The sequence below is a fragment of the Octopus bimaculoides genome, chromosome 1 (genome assembly GCF_001194135.2).
Source record: "Octopus bimaculoides isolate UCB-OBI-ISO-001 chromosome 1, ASM119413v2, whole genome shotgun sequence".
Classification (NCBI taxonomy): domain Eukaryota; kingdom Metazoa; phylum Mollusca; class Cephalopoda; order Octopoda; family Octopodidae; genus Octopus; species Octopus bimaculoides.
The window spans coordinates 129,359,919-129,381,271 of NC_068981.1; the positions used below are offsets into that span (position 1 = coordinate 129,359,919).

Genomic DNA, 21,353 nt, shown 5'->3' on the forward strand with positions numbered 1-21,353 from the left:
GCGTTTACGTATGTTAGGAGATATGTTTATATGTACGTACGTGTGCGTGCGTCCACGTGTTTACAGCCTTTTAATAAATAGTTATGAATGTAACTGTTAAAAAAGATAAAAGTTCTAGTTTACCACTTTTACAATGTTCTCGAAATTCAAAATTTAAACTTTAGAAAAGAACAATAAAGTCAATTCATGTTATGAATAACTTCAATAATCTAGTTGTAAAATAAAATGAAAACAACCAAAGGAAGTTCATACTTCAGTTCTGAGTATTAATATTGGTTTCAAATTTTGGCACAAGGCCAGCAGTTTCGGGGAAGGGGCTAAGTCGGTTACATCGACTCCAGTGCTTGACTGGTACTTATTTCATCGACCGCGAAAGGATGAAAGGCAAAGTCGACCTCGGCGGAATTCGAACTCAAAACGTACAGACGAACGAAATGCCTCTAAGCTTTTTGTCCAGTTTGCTAATCTGAGTATTAATATTCTCAGAATATTTGATATGAGGCATATTTTATGATTGATCTCAGATTGGTTCCGATGGATTTCTTTAAAAAATTCATTTTGGTTTTCGCTGTATTGGGATAAAAATGCAAACTATTCTTTCTTTCTCTGACTTTATGTGTGTAATTTCATTAATGCACTAAGTAATGACTAAGTTGACATTCAACTTTACATAAAATGTATAAACTGATAATGTATTTAACAACTAATTTTTAGCTATCATAGCCAATATGCAGATTTTGGGGCGGAGGTAAAGAATACGTACACCACCCGTTTTCAGCGTAACAAAAATCCTAACCCTAATCACCGGGTGTACGTATTCTTTACTTTCGCCGATTTTTGTTTGAGTGAAAACATTAGTTCACATAACTTTTTATTACAGTGTGATTTGTGCGAAAGTAAGTTTGTCGGCCTCATTAATTTTAGAGGGCTTGCCCTGCAAATTAAAGGTGTCTAAGAATCTACATAGTTGTTCATATCGGTATTGACATCTAATACTTTTTGTGTTAGACCATCCCAATAACACTAGAAGAGAAAAGGGAAATTGAAAATGCTATCACTACGATTTTTCTCTTATAAGCAATAATTTGTTTGGTCATCGAACCTTTAGTTAAAGTGATATTTTCAGGAGTAGGCCGATTCAAGTGAAGGCAAATGATTACAGTTCTACAGATATACATAGCTGTCATATCGATTATATTGAGATCTAGTAATACATTTTAAAATGTTGATTCAACAGCAAATTGGCACAAAGCCACCTTTTTGTAGTTAAGGGGTACAATTGATTAAAATGACCTTAGTACAAACCCAGAGATGAAAATAAAGTCCTTTAAAATTACCTTTATCAAACCCAGAGATGAAAATAAAGTCAACCTCACCAGGATTTTAATCCCAAATGTCAAAGGACTAAAACGAAATAGTTATTTCAGCTTTCCCATTTGAGCTATTTATCCTTTTATATTATATCTAACCATAAAATTGAGGAAAATTTGCATAAACGCAGACACAACCGACTGGTTAAGAAGTTTTTTTCACAATCAGGAAGTACCAGGTTCGATCCCATTGAAGCATCTTGAGCAAGTGATCGACGCAAATATTAAGTTCTGGTCGGTAGAAGCCTTAAAGCCTGCCAGATGGAATAAAGTCAACTGAAGAGTCAGTCATTTACACTGTGCCGCGTTGATTCTTCAAGAAAAATATGCTAAGGGTACAATTGCCAATGGAAAACTCGCCCATTCATATGCCAATTTAACAATTAGTTCAGTTCATCGGTCAACTGAAATACACATCTCTAAACAGAGATCCATCCACTTCACCTTTATTTTTATTTTTTAAATTTTACTAATGTACAAATCAATAAATGGACCTCGCGTCAGTCCCAACGAATATGGTTTCTAGTTGTTCCATTAACGGAACCTATTATATTATATGTATATAGGTAGCTATATATCATACGTCCTTAACGTAATGTTGAGGCAAACTCAGCGCGACAGCTCGTTAAGGTTGTGCCTTCGAATTACTGGTACACACACACATGTTCCTTCTCTAAGTTCTTGCTAACTTCAAATCAATGTTTTTTTAAAATACCCAATTGTTGTCCATGCCCTCATTTTATCATTTCAATTGGTAAAAGCAAAAAGACGCTGACATGACATGAAATACAACCAAATTTTTGAAATGTATGTGTGTATAAATATTCACATACAATATTGTCAGTTTATTCTCGTGTATGTGTGTCCACACAGAGTGTATGCGTACATTTATTTCAAGAAATTAAATTGCAGAGAAATGCAAATAATGAATACAATGATTTTCATTAGATTTACACAAAACCCACCCAAAAATATGAAAGTTCCAACTTTTATTATGAATTAGAATTGAATTGCAACCTGTTTTAATTTGTTGTAGATCGATACATTTAAATGGTTAATAGTTTATATATATAAATTATTAAACATTTAAAAGTATCGATCTTTAATTTCAATAAATTATCACCAAGACAATTGCTGTTACCTTTATCTTTATAAGCATTTTTTTTTCTATCAAAGAAGACTGAAATCTTTAGACCAATTTAGGTCAGAACAGCTTCTGAACAATGGAAACAAGTAATTACAAAATGTAACAAAATCAAGTTAATCGGTTTGCTAGAAATAACAGCCAAATTTATCTCAAATCACACTGTTTTACGAAAAAAAAGGAGGATATATTGGATAATGTGGTCCTGCATACCCTAAGACTAAAAAAAAAATGTGGGATAGCCTTGGCCGGAACGCCTTTGAGCATAAATCTGCTCCAGCAGGGCTGACCTGGGGCTAAACAACGACAAAAAGCCTAACTTGGTGCAATTGAGTAATTCAGAGAGACGTTTTCATTGGACGCTTGGCAATTGATCCAGCGTTCCCAACTAGTTTGTTTGAAACCGTTCAACAGTCATCGGCTTTTTTGATTGGTTAGTTGTGATTAGTCAGTTTTGTAATCAGACGACCGTTGTCCAACTCTGCTGTCCACAGATTACGCCATCTCTTGTTTTGACTTTTCACCCACACGGTTACCAACTTATTGGTTGTTTTTGTGGCGCGATATTTCCTTTCCCCCCAAATCTGAACTTTTCTCCTCTCTTCGTTGCACGCACGTGTCACCATCATGGTAAGCGGTTTGCTCTTTTTTTCCCCCATTTATTGAACCTTATTACCTCTGATTGAAACCCTTCATTTTTAAAAGATTTGTTTGTTTTCATTTCTTGTCTCGTTTTTTGAAAGAATATAATTTTCATTGAATCGGAACCGTCAAATATTTTAAGAACTACGTCCTCCAGTTCTATTGACTTGACAATGGTCAACAAGAAACATTTAAAATAAAGCAATTTTAGACTAAATAAATATAATATATTCAAAAGTGTATTGTAAAATGAAGATTTTATGTTAAAAAGTATTTAGATATTCAAAAGAATCTTCACGAATATATTCGATTTGTGATCACATTCAATAAGTTGAGTGAGCAATGACAGAGCTTCAAAATTTAAACTCTGACACCAAGGAAGTAAACTTATTGGGATGCTTGGTTATTTAGTAATATTAATTATGGACCCAGTTCTTAAATGAATTTATCTAAATTATTGAAGAAACGATTTTCTCTATGAATTAAGACTTGTATAAGCGTTATTTTCTATTTTAATTCCACGAGCTACTTGATTTGGATGTTTTCTTAACTCTTAAGACTAGTCAACTGTTTTGTGTAAATCCTAATTATTTCGATACAAAATATATCAATGAATCAAAATTTGCTTAGAAATTTTATCGGAAGCAATTGTACTGATAATAATATTGGTTTCGAATTTTAGCACAAGGCCAGCAATTTCGAAAGCTGGGGTAAGGTCGGTTACACCAACCCTAGTCTTCAACTAGTACTTATTTTATCGACTCCGAAAGAATGAAAAACAAAGTAAATCGGAATTTGAACTCAGAACGTGATGACGGACGAAATGTCGCTAAGCATTTTGTCCAGCGTGCTGACGATTCTACTAGCTCGCTGCCTTTATACTGATAATATTACAAATATTACTGATAAAAAAACAAACGTCTATTCCCGCCTTTTGTTCCTGTGGATTAATTCAATCATATTTAGATGTTTCTTGCCTTCAAATCTTCCAACGAAGTCACTTGATCTTTTAAATGCGCTTTTCTCAAGGACATTATGTAACTGAGAATGTTCTATCTTAGTGAACTCCCGCCACAAACAAGATATTTCTATGGCGGTCTAGCAGGCTAGCCGGTATTATGAATGAAAGTATATTAATGAAACCAGATACTCATTCTAGGAATCAATTCAAATAGCAAAGGAGCCAAATACCTAACTATACTGTGGGAAATAGTCTGTTTTCATAATTTCAATTGAGTCAAATGTTAATCATCGCACTATGCAGTTTAGGATTTAGCAGGTATTTGAACAATCTGAAATGTGAAGTTTAAAAGAACTGAAATCGAATCTGTCAAGGGAACATATTTTTACTTGTAATTCAGTTTAATTAATTGGTGTATTAAATGAAAATATTTCTGCAACTTACTGGATGTGGCAGAAATTTTGCTACATGAAAAATGTAGGAAAATTTTGACATTGATAATTGATGTCACTTTTTGGTCACTCACGTGCATTGAATCGCTCCTAGTTGCTGGACATCTTCATGCAATACATAAATCAGTTAGGGGTTCACCTTCCTTACACAATTCATTTGGCTTATGTGATTAATTGTAATGGCTTTTCCAAAAAGTGGTTGGCGGGGGTAAAGGATACGCACACCACCCGTTTTCGGCGTAACCCTTACATTAACCGCCGAAAACGGGTGGTGTGCGTATTCTTTTTCCTTCGCCAAATGGTTTTGCTTAGAATCGTCTAAACTTTCTAGAACGATAAATAGAAAACATTTTCTGGGTGAAACACTTTCTAATTAAAGATAGTGCCCCCAATGAAAGGAAGTATGGTTATGTGGTCGGGATATTCGAGAGTCTAACTGGTGTGTTTTTTTCAGACATCAAGATACTACCAGTAAAGTATATGAGATCAAAAGTCAGATTTCTATACCTACCAATACAAATTGGTGATCTGTGAGAGAATTTCTTGGACCTAAGAAATTGTTCATGCACAAAAAATAGGCTATGCGCGCCAAAAATTGGAAAAAAAGGAAGCAAATAATGAAAGTTGTTTTACATATATTTCATAGGAGCTTTATTGCGAAATAATTTAAACCTGTACAGTTTTCTTTGCTTTCATCGCAGTTTTAGTTTTAAATTATTTTTCACTTCATTTATTATGTAACAAATATAGCTACAGAAATCGTACATTTAAATTTAGGGAACGATTAAGATAGGTGTTATATATTTATTCAAATTTTACAGAAAAATTCAAATGTTTTCGTTTGAGATAAACCGCTCTATCAAAAGAAACTATTTCGACAATATCTGTAAAAAAAAGTTTTTCAGCTGAATCGCTTGTTTGTATTTTTTGTGTATTTATGTGTTTAGTGTATGTATAACACGCAAATATACATACACAAAAAGTACAAGCGATTTAGGTTAAAAAAAAAAAAAAAAAATTAACGGTATATTGTTTACGGAAATTGTCAAACAGTTTCTCTTTTGATAGACTTTATCCGAAAGATCGCCATAATTATTACGTATTAGATTATATATTTCAAGAAAATCATCTTAAGGTTTTAAGCGTCAGATGTCATTTCTGCCTCTATATCTTACGTGTTTATATTTCTCTATGTATCTTACTCATCTGTTGTACGTGTTAAAAATAAAGTCAAATAAGGCAAGAGGGATCGTTAGGACCAACGCTGACCGTTAGATATTCTGGACGCTGGTAAAGTGTCAAAGAAGCAATGTCAACAAACATCAAACAATAACTAACGAGTGAATGGATGCATACGTAAACATTACCTTGTTACCAGCGTTGTGTTGTATTGAAACCATATATGGATAGAACAACTATTCCAATCATGGCGGTAGACTGGGTAGATGAAATCATCCCACTCAAGAAGACCATGAATTAGTGAAAACAAAGTGATGTTTCAGTCATATGAAGTGAGTTTTTTTTTTTATTGTTTTTAATTGCTTAAACATTTTTTACACTTATAGCGTGAATGCATCAGTGTTCATGTGGGCCAGGCAGGTGTACAGATGGGTAATGCCTGCTGGGAACTGTACTGCTTAGAACATGGTATCCAACCCGACGGACAGATGCCATCTGACAAGAGTATTGGTGGCGGAGATGATTCGTTCAATACGTTCTTCAGTGAAACGGGAGCTGGAAAGCATGTCCCCAGGGCCGTGCTTGTAGATCTTGAACCTACTGTAGTTGGTAAGTACAGTCCATTACCTCCTATTAGGCGGATGATGGACAAGTTCACTTAGAATAAGGACAGGATTTAAGTTGCTGAGGTAGTTGTTTTCATTAAATGTTATAGAATATAGAGCTCATGCACGTCCCAACAACTTCACTATGGAATCAAACTGAAATGATAAAAGGCAAAATCTACTCAAGCTTTGCCGTAACAGGTAAAGGTACCAATCCAGGTTTCTGAAGTTTTTAGGTATTTCATATTTATGAACTGTAGTAGCTTTATTGGCTTCAGGGTTTCAACAGGCTAATTACGGATCCATTGAATTTAAAACGGCAAGTGTTACAAGCGGTTGTTTATATAATCTTTAAAGAATATATCACAAGATTTTGAAGGCACCAACTTAAATCAAAACATTTACATGCATACATACACATATAAGAAGCTTCTGTAGATTTCATTACCCAAATTCCACTCAGAGTAGGAGTCAATCTAAGGATATAAAAAAAAAAACACTTGCGCAATTTGTTGTGAGAATGCAATCAAGGAATTCACCAAAAACTTATTGTAATATCGTAATAATGGTGATTATGATTCTTTCTGATCAGGAACATGATTAAGACATTCATTAAATCTGATAACCTCAACTAGAGAGAGAAAAGAAAAGCAAAGCTGATTATAGAGGGGATTTGAATAAGAACGTAGGATAGGACAAAGCTACTTCTGTGGTGCATTTAACTTGGTGTCATAATTATGATGTATTTCTCTTTTACCTTGCACTAGCACATTAACCATAACTTGGAAGCTTTTGTTTCATTTTTTTGCTGATAGAAATGTTTTTATTCCACACTATTTAAATGAAAGAGCTTTTTTCCATTGTCAACATTTGCTTTTCCTTCTCAACGAAGTATGAGTCCAATGAGGTGTTTCACAATTTCCTCATCCTATGGATTTTGTAGGGATATGAGCACACAAATTGTCAACTGAGAGTCAAGTATCATTTACTGGCAACTTTATTACTTACATCTGCTTTGAAATGATCCTTATTATTTATTTTGTTTTTCTCTTTAGAAGAAGTTTTTATGACTAACTTATCAATTTTTCTTTTTCAGATGAAGTTCGTACTGGTACATACAGACAATTGTTTCATCCAGAGCAGCTTATTACCGGCAAAGAAGATGCTGCCAATAATTATGCCAGAGGCCATTATACAATTGGGAAAGAAATTGTGGACTTGGTTTTGGATAGAATTCGTAAGCTAGCTGATCAATGTAGTGGTCTTCAAGGTTTTCTAATCTTCCACAGTTTCGGGGGTGGTACTGGTAGTGGTTTCACCTCACTTCTGATGGAACGACTAAGTGTAGACTATGGTAAGAAGTCAAAACTAGAGTTTTCCATCTATCCTGCTCCGCAGATTGCGACTGCTGTTGTTGAACCTTACAATTCTATCCTTACTACTCACACAACGTTGGAACACTCTGACTGCGCTTTTATGGTGGATAATGAAGCCATATATGACATATGTCGACGTAATTTAGATATTGAACGTCCCACTTACACCAACCTGAATAGATTAGTTGCTCAGGTTGTCAGTTCTATCACAGCATCTCTACGTTTTGACGGGGCTTTAAATGTTGATCTGACTGAATTCCAAACTAATTTAGTGCCATATCCAAGAATTCACTTTCCCCTAGTTACATATTCCCCTATCATATCAGCTGAGAAAGCCTATCATGAACAACTGACAGTTGCAGAGATCACTACAGCTTGTTTTGAACCGTCTAACCAAATGGTAAAATGTGATCCTCGTCATGGTAAATATATGGCTTGCTGCATGCTCTACCGTGGAGATGCTGTGCCTAAAGATGTGAATGCAGCCATAGCTACAATCAAAACCAAAAGGACTATTAGGTTTGTTGACTGGTGTCCAACAGGATTTAAAGTTGGCATTAATTACCAGCCCCCAACTGTTGTTCCTGGAGGTGATTTGGCTAAAGTTCATAGAGCTGTGTGCATGTTAAGTAATACAACAGCTATTGCTGAGGCCTGGGCACGGCTTGACCATAAGTTTGATCTCATGTACGCTAAGAGAGCTTTTGTTCATTGGTATGTAGGTGAAGGTATGGAAGAAGGTGAATTTTCAGAAGCTAGAGAAGATCTTGCAGCTTTGGAAAAAGATTATGAAGAGGTTGGAGTTGACTCAGGAGACATGGGAGGTGAAGAAGGAGAAGAGGAAGAAGAGTTCTAAAAGCAGAAATGTTGAATGTTAAAAGTATTTCTTACATATCCCCCATACTTTGAGTTTATGGATTGAAAATTTTATTAAAATATTTTCCAACTTGTTCAGCTTAAGCCTTGATTGTTGCTACTTTCTATTTCAGTGAAAATGTTTGCTGAATTTGGTGTATTTTAAAATAATTCTGAAACAAAAATCATAATCTTTGAAATTTTAACTGTTGCATGACAGATTATTACGGGAAGATTTTAAAATTAGAAAATTACATTTCTGAAAGATTTTTAAAGACTGCAAAGAATATTTTAAATTTTTATTTTCTTAACAGAAATTCAATTTTTAAAAAAATCATGTATTTTATTTTTGAACTGTATTAATTGTTCCATTCAGTTGAAAAATATTAGTACCTCTGACTTGCAAAAAAAAAAAAAAAAAAAAAAAAAAAAAAAAAAAACTATCTTTCTCCTCCTTGAAACTAAAAAAAGTATTTGGTTGTATTGCATATTCTTATTCCTATTTTGTGTCCCAACTATGTTTGGTTGTATTACTTTGATAAAATAAAAATCGATTTTAACATACTGCTACATAATATTAACACTATGCGTAAATATTTCGTCATTTTGCTAAAGAGGGACTGGTGTAGCAATATATGTGATGACCATTATCTTAACATTGCCACAAGCTCTGATAATTTGGCTTGCTAGAATATAGCGGCCAAATCTCCCTGTATTGTCTTAAACAAAAATGACACATTAGATAATGAAGTCCTAAGTACTGTGCTGTCTTTTTTACAGTTAAACATTGCACCCCTTGAGCTTCTTCAGGAATGCAGTGTTAGTACAAAACTCTTCAAACTCACTTTCTACATGATCATATCCTGCTACCAAGAAAGGCAAACTCTACCAACAATTTTCCTATTGCATTTATTTCCAATATTTCATAGCTAATGGTAACACCCATTAACAATCCTTCGAATTTTTCTCTTTAATGACCATTTGTAAGGTTTTTGAAAAGCTAGATCTACTGGAGGTGTACATTATATTGCCTATAACTATCATCTCATGAAATTTGGTAAAAACAATGTTGCCTTCAGCATAAAAGCTTTTGAGTCTGCCAAGCAAATTTTTCAAAACTATCCTTCTATTGGACTCCATTTCTTGTATTGGTAGCATCCTATTAGATTGCGCTATTGTATATATGTTGGTAAATACGACCAATACTATTGTGTGCAGGACTTGGTTTTGTCTTCCTTATCTTCTGCACATCAATAATCTATCTACTGTCATGTTCAAAAATGCCCATTCCTTTACATATGTTATTCTCTTCATTTTCCTTATCCACATCTGCAATAATTACATGAACAGAGACCTCAATAAGACCTATGCTAATCTTGTCTCTTTCGATAAAAAAGCTCTATATTAAAAAGATTGCACCACACCAACCTTGAACATGAACAGTACACAATTACAGTCTTTGAAGTTTGCAAATGTTAGGCATCATTATCTCTAAGGATCTTGTGAAATTCTTAGCATAACTAAGACCACGTGCCAAAGATCAGTTTGTCTATTCACAGGGTCAAACATATTTCAGTCTCCAGATCCACTATAGTATATTGCTTGTATATAGAATTATGCTATCACTGCACACACATCCTAGACTTTACCAGTGAAAGGCCACTTAACTGGTTGGCATAAATTCATAAACATTCTCTAGCCCACTGACATGGTTGCTCCTTTCTGATTTTTCTACCTCTTCAACACTGGTTGGACTTGTGGTCCCTCCACTCAGGCACTCCTAAATCCCTTCTCTCTTCACTCCTCTTATGTTCAAGCTCTGCACTAATCACTACACTCAGACTCTGTCAATCCCCTTAAAAGCTTTCTTTGTTCATATCTTTCTTAGCTGTACCAATTTGCAACAAATTAAGTTGAACACTGATCTCAGAAGGGCTTTGCAAAGACTAAGCACTGCCCCTTCCAGGTCTAGCATGTACAGAAAAAAAAAAAACTTTGGTCAAATACTAAATTACAAGATTTTGAGTATTTTATTCTAACTCAAAGACTAATTAATCAGGTTTGCTGAATAAGATTTTCATAAAAAGATTTGAATTGGGCACTTGTTTAGCTCATTGTGACCAAATGCTTAAGAAGGACTGTTTTAGTGTTTTAATTTTAAAAAATTAGTTCCATGATTTTCAGATATAACTGCATAAATCACTTGCTGCATTTCCTAGCTACAATTAAAGTGTTGGTTAAAATAATCATGGCACTTAATTGGAAAGAATGGTCAAACCAATAGTCAGCCTTTTATTTGTCTTAGTTGATCCCAAAGCTCAAGATAGTTAACTAGTAACAATTACATAGATGCTGAAATTATAGGCCCAAATATAATCCATGAGTGATATCCCATTGGACACTCTTAGGCCAAAATCTCATCAAATCATAGTGCAGTTATAATTTAAGGCTCACATGTAGCTGTGATGTAATTTTCTCCAAGAATATTTTATAATTATTGACATTCATTTTACAAACTTCAAAATATCTTTATTCTGTGTCTTTCTTCTCTGTTGTAACATTGTGGTAGGCTTATTTTCCTAGCATTTAGTGAAGGGTTTCAATTAACATTGCATTGAAGTTTCATAGGTAAAAGATAAATTAGTTTGAACTTAACTGATTTCTGGAGAGCAAGATCTAGTTCTGGTAAAAAATCCTTTAGCTCTATTACCTTAATTACTGGGTTACTCTCAAAGAATATAACAAGTTTCTTCCAAAATAGTGAAGAAATTATAAACAGTACTTTTCCCCTCCACAAAAAATATCCTGAAATATCAGCTTAAATCTTAAAATCTCTAGGTACATTGTAGTAGTAAAAAAAAAAAAAAGCTGGAAGAAGCCTACTTCTTGATTCAACTCTTCATTAAGCCATTATTTGCACTTGAACATTCCTAATCACTACTTGCATTAGCACCAATTTCATGCTCTTTTCTCAAGTGTCTTCTGAGAAAAGGGCAGGCAGACAGACAGACAAGATGTTTACAGGTACTGTGCATCTTTCCAAACCATTTTGAGTATAATCACAAAATTTGCATGCGACTCTTTTCTAACTTGTCTACATATTTAACATCCGTCTTGCATAGTTTTCTTCTCAAGGTCTTGGTACAATGTCACTGCATGGTATTTTGGGCAAATGGCATTTTCTATAACCTTATGTCAAATTAGATGCATGGAAACAGTATATCAAGTGGATTGTATATACAATTCAAAAAGATACAGGCTTGTAATGTTGATTTGACTAGTGAATTCTGTTCAAGATTGCTTAACCACTTACATTGAATCAGGAGCAGGTATATTTTGTGGAGCTAAATTAAAATCATTTAAAACTGCTCAATATGTTTAACACAAACTAGTGGCATCATTTCCTGAAACTTCATGTTTTAATGTTTCATCAAAGTAAGGTGGTGAGCTGGAAGAATCATTACTGCACCAGGGGAAAATGCTGAGCAGCATTTTGCTTGTTCTTACACTATGATCAAATTCTGCCAAGGTCAACTAAGCCTTTCATCCTTTTGGGAGTCAATAAAATGAGTACCTGTTGAGCATAGGGGTTGATGTAATCAAAATTTATACCCTCCCCTAACATTGCTGGCCTGGTAGCAAAATTTGAAACCAATATTTCAGAGCAATATGCAGAATTTAAGTCATTCAATTAACAGCATTTGTATGAGATCATCTTCAGATTGCTGTTTTCCCCAATCACTTTAGGGGCACAGTACCACAGCCTTAATACTCTCAACTGCTTTAGAGGTGAGATAATTATTTACTATTGGAATCTTTGAACTTTGTCCTAGCACTGGCCAAAAGGCATCTTAACCAAGCTTCAGTCAAATCAAGAACTGCAGTATTTCTCCAAATTGTATTGATGTCATTATTGCCAAACACTTATTCCAAACAGTCTTGTTTGAGTTCATTAATGTAATCCCATAGTGAAGTATTTATCAAAATAAAACTAGTTTTATATGACAACGTTTGGAAGTAGAAACTGGATCATCAACATCATTGTTTAACGTCCGCTTTCCATGCTAACATGGGTTGGACGATTTGACGGGACTGGTGGACCAGGAGGTGACACCAGGCTCCAATCTGATTTGGCAGAGTTTCTACAGCTGGATGCCCTTCCTAACGCCAACCACTCTGAGAGTATAATGGATGTTCTAACTTTTTGGCCAGACAGTGTTCTTTATTTTGCATGATGGGTATGTTTCACCCTCAGCAAAGGAGTAACTGATCATTTCAACTTTTCTATCTTTTGGTTCAGTCATTAGGCAGTTGCTATACTGGGACATCACCTTGAAGAATTTTTAGTCAAATCAATTGACCGTAGTACTTTTTTTTTTAAAGCCTGGTACTTATTCCACTGGTTGCCAAGTTATGGGGACATAAACATGCCAACACTGGTTATGAAAGGGTGAGGGACAAACATACAAAAACACACACGATGGGATTCTTTCAGTTTCTGTCTACCAGAGGCTTTGGTTGGCCTGAGGCTATAATAGAAGACTTGCCCAAGGTGCCATGCAGTTGGACTGAACCTAGAATTGTGGTTGGGAAGCAAGCTTCTGACCACACAGCCATGTTGGCTTACATTTCCTATACTCAAATGAAAGAATATTGGAGAAGACTTTTCTGCAGTTGGATGCTCTTCCTGTTACTATTATTTTCAATCAAAGTTATAATAATGCAATCTATCAAACAACTTAGATATGCTTTTGTGGTGAACTTGAAGCAATTGACATTGTCAGCAAGAGCTTTGTTTGTATGGAATATCATGGGAGTGGACTTAGATTAATGCTAGAGATAATCACAAATACAATTTTAGTATTTGCTAAATGTTTCATTATGGAAACAAGATTTGAGTGATTCATATAGACAAAAAAGTCCAAAATTTATGATCATGGTATTGGTTACAGGAATCCTTGGAGTTGATGTTTTCAACAAATGGAGCTTGTGTCTACAGTCATGAAGAGGTTGGAAGAGATGATTTGTCTTGGCATGATATGAACATAAGGAACTCCTCAATCAAAAGAGAAGTCATCATAAAAACCAACCAGATTGATGGTTAAAGAAGAAATGAAAACACATTGAGAAAAATAAAAACAAAAGACAATCTGCGGTAAAAAAAATTTAAAACAATTTATTTATTGTTTTTTTTCTTAAATTTACTTTTCTCAAATTGCTGTTGGCATGTGATCTGGCTGAGGGCACTACTTGATAGGCCAGAAGAGCTGATCCATTTTAAAACTGCTTTCTTTATAGTTTTATCATCTGAGTTGGGTTTTTTATGGGTGGGAGATGCTTTCTAGTCAACAGGGAACTCCAGGCAAATTGTATGAGTAGAGGAACTTTGTGGGTGGGGCACAAGAGAGACCAGAAATTTGACTGAAAAGTGCAAGAGAACATAAGCTGCCAGCTTTGCTCCGCGCATGAAACACAAACGTGGAAATGAACAGAACAGAAAAAAGAGAAAAGCTTTTGTGGGGAGGGGGAATAAAAAGAGGAATAATAAGTGACTAGAAGATTGTAGGCCCTTACCACCAAAGTTAGTCAAATATTGAGAGTTTCTATGTTATTAAGGTAACAAGATGGAAGGCCTGGAGTAAAGGTCTGAAAGTTAATTCTGGTTATCATTCCTGTTTTTTGCCCACTGAAAGCAAGAACATTCTTAAGGTTAGTAAATATTGGTGGGGATAGTGGCATAACTTAGGGATTTTTCATATCTCGGGATGGAAATAAAAAAATAAAAATTACAGAAAGCTGGCAGTGTGGAGAATTTATAAAAGAAAAAAAAAGTTTTCTTTACAATTTGAGCAAACCCTAGATTTTGAAAAAGTGTCTTTGTTAAATAATTTAAAAAATAAAATCTATAATTTAGTTGATCAGTAAGGGTGCAAGTGGTACAGTTGTCAGCCTGGCATTAAACATCTGGTCTAAGTCACATTTCTAGTAAAGATAAATTTAACCAATTTTAATTAACATGAAGTGCATAAGAGTGACAGGAGATTGAGATAGATAGAAGAGAAATGAGACAGAAAGAGGAAGAGACCATAGAAGGAGAGAGAGAGATAGAATATCATAAGCTAGTGTGAGTAGGAAGTAGATCCAAAGCGAATCTTGAGAAAACTGCTGAAATTTTAAAGAGCCAGGGAAAAAGATAAGCCGTTGTTTACTTAGATAAGAGAAATGCATTGGTAGCAATGCAATGAAACCTGGTTTGATAAGCTGCAATAAATGCAGCTTCTAGGAAAAAAAAATTAATAAATAAAGGAGAGAAGAACAAAAATAAAACGGCTGCAATTGACTGCTTAAACAAAAAAACAAACAGAAAAACCTTCCAATATATAAAGCATATTTTTGTTTTAATCCTTCAGATGATTGTGAGGGACATTCCAGTCAAAGTTGGTGCCAGAGGATGAACGAGGTGGACCCCAAATGCGAGCCATTGGACTGAAAGGGTCATATGTACTGGTTGATGGCAGAGTCTCCTGTAGAAAAAAAAAATTGTTAGTAAATAAAAACAGAATTTAAAAGAATAGCTTCAGTATTAGGAAGCAATAATTAATTATTTGGAAAGGAGACTGATAATTTTAAACTTCATTAATGGAAATGAGCACACTTGGCACTCCGTCGAGGGTTCCAGTTGATCCAATCAATGGAACAGCCTGCTCGTGAAATTAATGTGCAAGTGGCTGAGCACTCCGCAGACACGTGTACCCTTAACGTAGTTCTCGGGGATATTCAGCGTGACACAGTGTGACAAGGCTGACCCTTTGAATTACAGGCACAACAGAAACAGGAAGTAAGAGTGAGAGAAAGTTGTGGTGAAAGAGTACAGCAGGGTTCGCCACCATCCCCTGCCGGAGCCTCGTGGAGCTTTAGGTGTTTTCGCTCAATAAACACTCACAACGCCCGGTCTGTGAATTGAAACCACGATCCTATGACCGCGAGTCCGCTGCCCTAACCACTGGGCCATTGCGCCTCCACATGAGCACACTAGCATTGTGCTATTCAACAGTCCAGTCCACTTAAGCAGAATTAGGATGGAATTTACTTCCGGTATATATAACTGCACTGGATTGATCAATCATGAAAAATCAATTGATCAGATTACACGGGTGTTACTTTCAATAACAAAACATAGTTATGTCTACAATATAATTGTGTTTTGTTATTGTTATTGTATAGTTAACAGATTTCTCTACAATTGTGGTCCTGATTCAGTGCTCCTCAGTACAATTTGATGATCTGCAAAATTAACCTATAGTAAATTTAAATGAACATTTTTTCAGCTGTATAAAAAAGAAAATGTGGATTTGTGGATAGATACAGACTGGCTGTATAGTAAGAAGTTTGCTTCCCCACCACATGGTTCTAGATTCAGTCCCACTGTGTGGCACCTGGGACAAATGTCTATTATAGCCCTGGGCCAACCAAAGCTTTGTGAGTAGATTTGTTAAACAGAAACTGAAAGAAGTGTGTGTGTGTGTGTCTTTACATCCTCATAACTTAGTGGTTTAGCAAGAGATTGATAGAATAAGTACCAGGGTCGATACTTTCAACATAAATTTCTTCAATGTGGTGCTCCAGCATAGTCACTGTCTAATGACTGAAACAAGATATATTACAGAGCAGGGTAGTCCAAACATGCCACATGCATATTTGAACTGGTAATAACATTATAAGATGCATCTTTTTCTTATTTCTGTTGTTAGACTGTACTCATATTTGGGTACAGCCTTGAATGATTCTTTTACTCAAACAAATTGGCCCCAGGACTAATTTTGTTTTTTTAAGCTTGGTGCTTATTCTAGTCAATTTTTGCTGAATCAAATTACAGGGATGTAAACAAACCAACACTAGTTGTCAAGAAGTGGTGAGAAACAAGCAAAAAGGTACACACACACACGTGTTTATGATGGGCTTCTTTCAGTTTCCATTTACCAAATCCACTCACAAGACTGTTCAGTCTGGGACTATAGTAGAAGACACTTATTTTGTACCATGTGGTTGGGGAAGCAAACTTATTACACGGCCACACCTGCACCTATGCATGTATGTACTGCAAAAGTAATTTTCTCTAATTTTCAAGTGTTAACTTATTTTAGATCATTAGCTTCAGTAATGAATTATGTAAGTTACAACTGATTAAAGTAGTTTAGACTATGCATGTGTACGATTTCTCTACACTGTATACTTATCTAGATTTGAAAAGGGTACAAAAAAGTATATTTAAAGTATTTTGCTAAATTGCTAAATGTTTAGTAAAGATTATTAATATATTAAATATATTACCCGTAGAAAGTTTTTATCCCTTTGTTTAATGTCTGCTTTCCATAGGTATAATGGTTTTTACATGTTTAAATAATAACAGATTAAAGGAGGCGGCTTGCTTTATTGTTAATAATGCATATATTGCTATAGTGAGGAGGATATTTGACCCTTTAGCATTTAAACTAGCCATACCTGGCAAAAATATTCTACCTGCTTTATGGTGAAACTGGCCAAATCTAGCCTCTCACACCAACCCAACAATATCATTCTAAATATAAATGATCCCATCAGCAAAATCTCAAAATTATAAGATAATGTATTATCAATTCAAAACAATGTGAATAAATAAACATGACACTCGACAGAGTAATCTGAACTCTAAAGGGTTAAACAAATTCAGGATATCCCAGTGAGTGGTAGGTGTCACCTTTATTAGACTATACATATTTATATCTTCATATGCATTTAGTTTTCTTAATGATTTATACCAAAGGGAAAAGGTTTAGTTAAACAACTCAATGGTTTCTGTAGATATATCGATATTTCTTATTCCTAACTACAATTATTTTGAATATTTGCTTGAGAAAATATATCCAGATCTTGTAGCTAACAGAAATGGAGATATGGTAGATGAGGTTAACCATTTAGATATGTTATGATAATGTAGTTTGAGAGGATAAGGTTGTTACTAGCATTTATAACAGCCTGATAACTTAAATTTTCCTACTGCAACCTTGCCCTAGCACTAAGTTAAGAGCAGGGCATAATGCGTTTTCCTGTTAGGTTATTAAATACAGAAGGATTATTAATGAGGTTAGTGTATTTTTGGAGAGAAAGAAAATGTTAATGATGCATACAGAAAAATCAAGGTTACATTAGGAAATTGACAGTTAAAATTTTTATCTGTTGCTTGGGCAGACACATAATCAGATCTTGAGAAAATTTGGAATAATTTCTAGTTTACAATTTAGTATTGATCTTTGGAATGATTAGTTTTAATCCAATTGAGAAAGCTCAGTTTCATCATCATCCTCATTTAGCATCCGTTTTCCATGCTGGCATGGTAAGATAGTACTGACACTGATCACGAGTACAATTGTTACCAGCACAGGCCAAACAAACTAGTTTAAGTTGTCAGCCTCCCACTTTATAAGTTTAAATCTAATCTAACATTAAAGAACTTTGTTAACACACAAAATTTGAATGTGTGTGTGTGTATAACTATATATATATAGTTATATATATATATATATATATAAAAACTTGAGGTATTTAACTAAGCTGCTCCCCAATCTCCAATATACTGTAAATTAAAAATATGCATTAGATATAGTCATGAAACATGAATAGAATACTTACAAAACTTGAAGTCTGTAAGTTGCCTGGAGTTGTCCACATGGTAGAGCTCAAAGGAGAATAATTCCAAGGAGTCTCAGGGACAGAATTTTGTTGCATCAAGAAGTTGGGCCAGTTTTCTATTAAATGAAAAAGATAATGCTGTTAGAACTGGAGGGGGACAAAAAAAAAAAAAAGGTCCTAAAATGAAAACTATTGTAACACTTACCACTTTTAACTTTATAATCTGATTCAGCCTGAGTGCAGGAGGTTGTCATTGCTGGTTGTAGCAGGTTGCAATTGTAAAAATTTGCTGTAGAGGAAAAACATTCTTCAAATCAAGAAGATACTAGTTGATATAGAGAGAGCAAGTACAAAATATATATCTTGACTTTTGAGAACATAATCAACATCATTTAAATTTCAACCATGATTGATTTCATAAAATTAATTATATGAGAAGGATTTAACCGGCCATCATCATTTAATGTCAATTTCTCGTGCTGGCATGGCTTGGACAGCTTGACAGGAACTGGTAAGGCCAGGGGCAGCACCAAGTTCCTTAGTCTATTTTGACTTGATTATGGTTGGATGTTCTTCCTAATGCCAACCACTCCATAGAAAATTTTATTTATCATTTTTTAGTTTTCTCTTGACTATAAAAGCTTCTGATCCAATTTCCATGACACAATGAGGATTTTAATGTAGAAGCTTAAATTATTTTCTACAGAATCATTCACTGCTGCAACTGAAACCATCTGTCTTATACAATTTGTATTATAATCAAATATAAAAGTGAGAAACCTTTATATGCAACATCAGTGTACTTCAAATTAAATATACACTATAGAGAAATTGAATTTCAAATAGCAATAGTTACTCTAATTAGTCAATAAATTAATGAGAGAAAATTTACAGAAGGGTAAGGATGAAGACAAAACTTTCAGAGACTTCATCCAGTCAGTCAATGTAGTAGCTCCAAACTGTGTGGAATTGGTGGTACAATGTACCAAGTTGTAGCTATCCATACATAACTTGATCAACAAGCTTATTTTTCATTAACTTCATTTCAATAAATATCTCCATCCCTTTCCATTTGTGACACCAGCACTAGAATTGTTCAACACACTGGACTTCCATTTGTGATAGGATGACAATATAGCCAAACTATGCTCTCTAGTTTAATATCACCATCACCAAGTGCTCAAGCATCTTTTAACCTATTGAATCATTTTCAGTGAACTTATAATTAAAATGACAGTGCCTCTGTTAATTTTGACAAGGAGCATTCAGTTATTAGACTAAGTGAACTATCTTAACGTGTAAGTGGCTGAGTATTCCACAGACATATACTCTCAGCATAATTCACAAGCCAAATCAGTGTAACAAGACCAAACTTCGGTACATTCTCTCCAACAGGTTTCTACAGTTTCCTTCAACCCAATTTCATTCACAAGGCTTGGATTGACCTGAGGCTATGGTTAAAAAAAACAACAACTTATACACAACAGTATAGTTGTAGTATGAAACTAGGTACTTACGAGCAGATGGAGACATCGAGTTATTGGACGAGAAAGAGTCCAAAGAAAACTGAGGAGCTGCTTGGTTCTCAGACCCTATTGAAGTGTCAATGAGGGAAGAAGAGATTTGGTTCTCCCGGATTGATGGAAGACTGAAACTGAAAAAAATAAATAAATAAAAATAAAAAAGGTTAAACTTTATTTTAGTCCTTTGACTGGATCACTGCCATGAAGGATTTTAGTTGAATAAATCGACCTGAGGACTCTTTTTTTAAAGCCTAGTACTTATTCTATTGTTCTCTTTTGCCAAACTGCTAAGTTACAGGGACATAAACATACCAACACTGGTTGTCAAGTGGTAGTGGGGGATAAATACAGACACACATACACATGACTGGCATCTTTCATTTTCTGTCTACCAAATCCACTCGCAAGGCTTTGGTCAGCCTGAGGATATAATAGATTCTTGCCCATGTACCACAGTGGAACTGAACCCTGAACCATGTGGTTGGGAAGCAAGCTTCTTACCACACAGCCATGCCTGCCCGTTTACAGTTTACAAAGGAAATCCCCAACATCTTCCTACAATGAGCATTAAGTTTGCCTTTTCTTATTGGTTTGATCTATAGGGAACCTACCAAACATTACCACCAACTCTCCCTATTTTCAGATAGTAGCTTTCCAAATTGAGATTGCACCACTAATAAAGTAATGGAGTATTTTGTAGAAAGAAGTTAGAATTTTTTAAAACTAAATAAAATAAGTGCAACTCGTAAGTTTAAAGAAAGTAAGCAACTAAGATATTGTATTCTGATGTCAGGAAAATTTAATCTAGCATTGTAAGCCATCAAATTACACACTGTTTTCTAATTCCAACAAATTCTAAACTCAATTTACGATGAAAGTAAACAAAGTTTGCTTTAGAAGCATTGAGATGTATTGAAAAGATGCAGAAATAATTTATACTCAAAAACATGATAATGCTAATACAATAGCATGAACAGGATAAACTATCCATATATTGCAGAAAAATTTGTTACTGGCCAGCCATGAGACTTGAACTCACATCCCTGTGATTATGTGTCAAGTGCTTTACCTTTAGGCTAAACTGCACAGTCACAAATTGTTCTGCAATTTTTGGATTTATAAATCTAGCTTTATAAGATGCTAACGTTAAATTCAACTTACAATGAAAGTAAACGAAACAAAGTTTACTTTAGAAGCGCTGAGATGTATTTGAAAGACACAGAAATAATTTATTCTCAAATGCAATATATGGATAGTTTATCTTGTTCATGCTATTGTATAAGCATTATCATGCATTTCAGAATAAATTATTTCTGTATCTTTCAATACATCTCAACACTTCTAAAGCAAACTTTGTTTTGTTTACTTTCATCGTAAGTTGAATTTAATGTTAGTGTCTTATAAAGCTAGATTTATAAATCCTAAGTTACTGGGCAGCTTAGCTTAAAGGTAAAGTACTTGACACGTAATCACAGGGATGTGGGACAGTTCTATATTTAAGAGATGAGGAATTATGTACATTATCTACATTTGACGGATATTTGTCCTTATCTTGTTTGTTGTTAACACGTTTCAGC

General features: G+C 34.6%; 2 protein-coding genes across 2 annotated transcripts in view; one reads left to right on the plus strand and one right to left on the minus strand.

Moving 5' to 3' along the window:
* The first annotated feature begins 2,909 nt into the window (after positions 1–2,909).
* On the plus strand, positions 2,910–8,683 carry LOC106878215 (tubulin alpha-1 chain). The gene is made up of 3 exons (XM_014927368.2): positions 2,910–3,144; positions 6,135–6,357; positions 7,450–8,683. Exons 1-3 carry the CDS (start codon positions 3,142–3,144, stop codon positions 8,583–8,585), a joined length of 1,362 nt encoding a protein of 453 aa, XP_014782854.1. The 5' UTR covers positions 2,910–3,141; the 3' UTR covers positions 8,586–8,683.
* A 5,052-nt stretch (positions 8,684–13,735) lies between these two features.
* LOC106878053 (transmembrane protein 131) overlaps positions 13,736–21,353 on the minus strand; it is a 63,486-nt gene continuing 55,868 nt past the window's right edge. The window contains exons 35-38 of the mRNA XM_052970436.1: positions 19,771–19,907; positions 18,459–18,542; positions 18,254–18,369; positions 13,736–15,108 (exon numbers count right to left, since the gene is read on the minus strand). Of these exons, the coding sequence (XP_052826396.1) occupies positions 14,983–15,108; positions 18,254–18,369; positions 18,459–18,542; positions 19,771–19,907 (463 nt within the window). The 3' untranslated portion in view covers positions 13,736–14,982. The remainder of the gene's footprint in view (positions 15,109–18,253; positions 18,370–18,458; positions 18,543–19,770; positions 19,908–21,353) is intronic.

Bases quoted from the DNA above. Each gene is read 5' to 3' on its own strand.
- LOC106878215 (XM_014927368.2), top strand. The intron at 6,358-7,449 runs GTAAGTACAGTC...TTTCTTTTTCAG, and splicing joins TCTTGAACCTACTGTAGTTG to ATGAAGTTCGTACTGGTACA.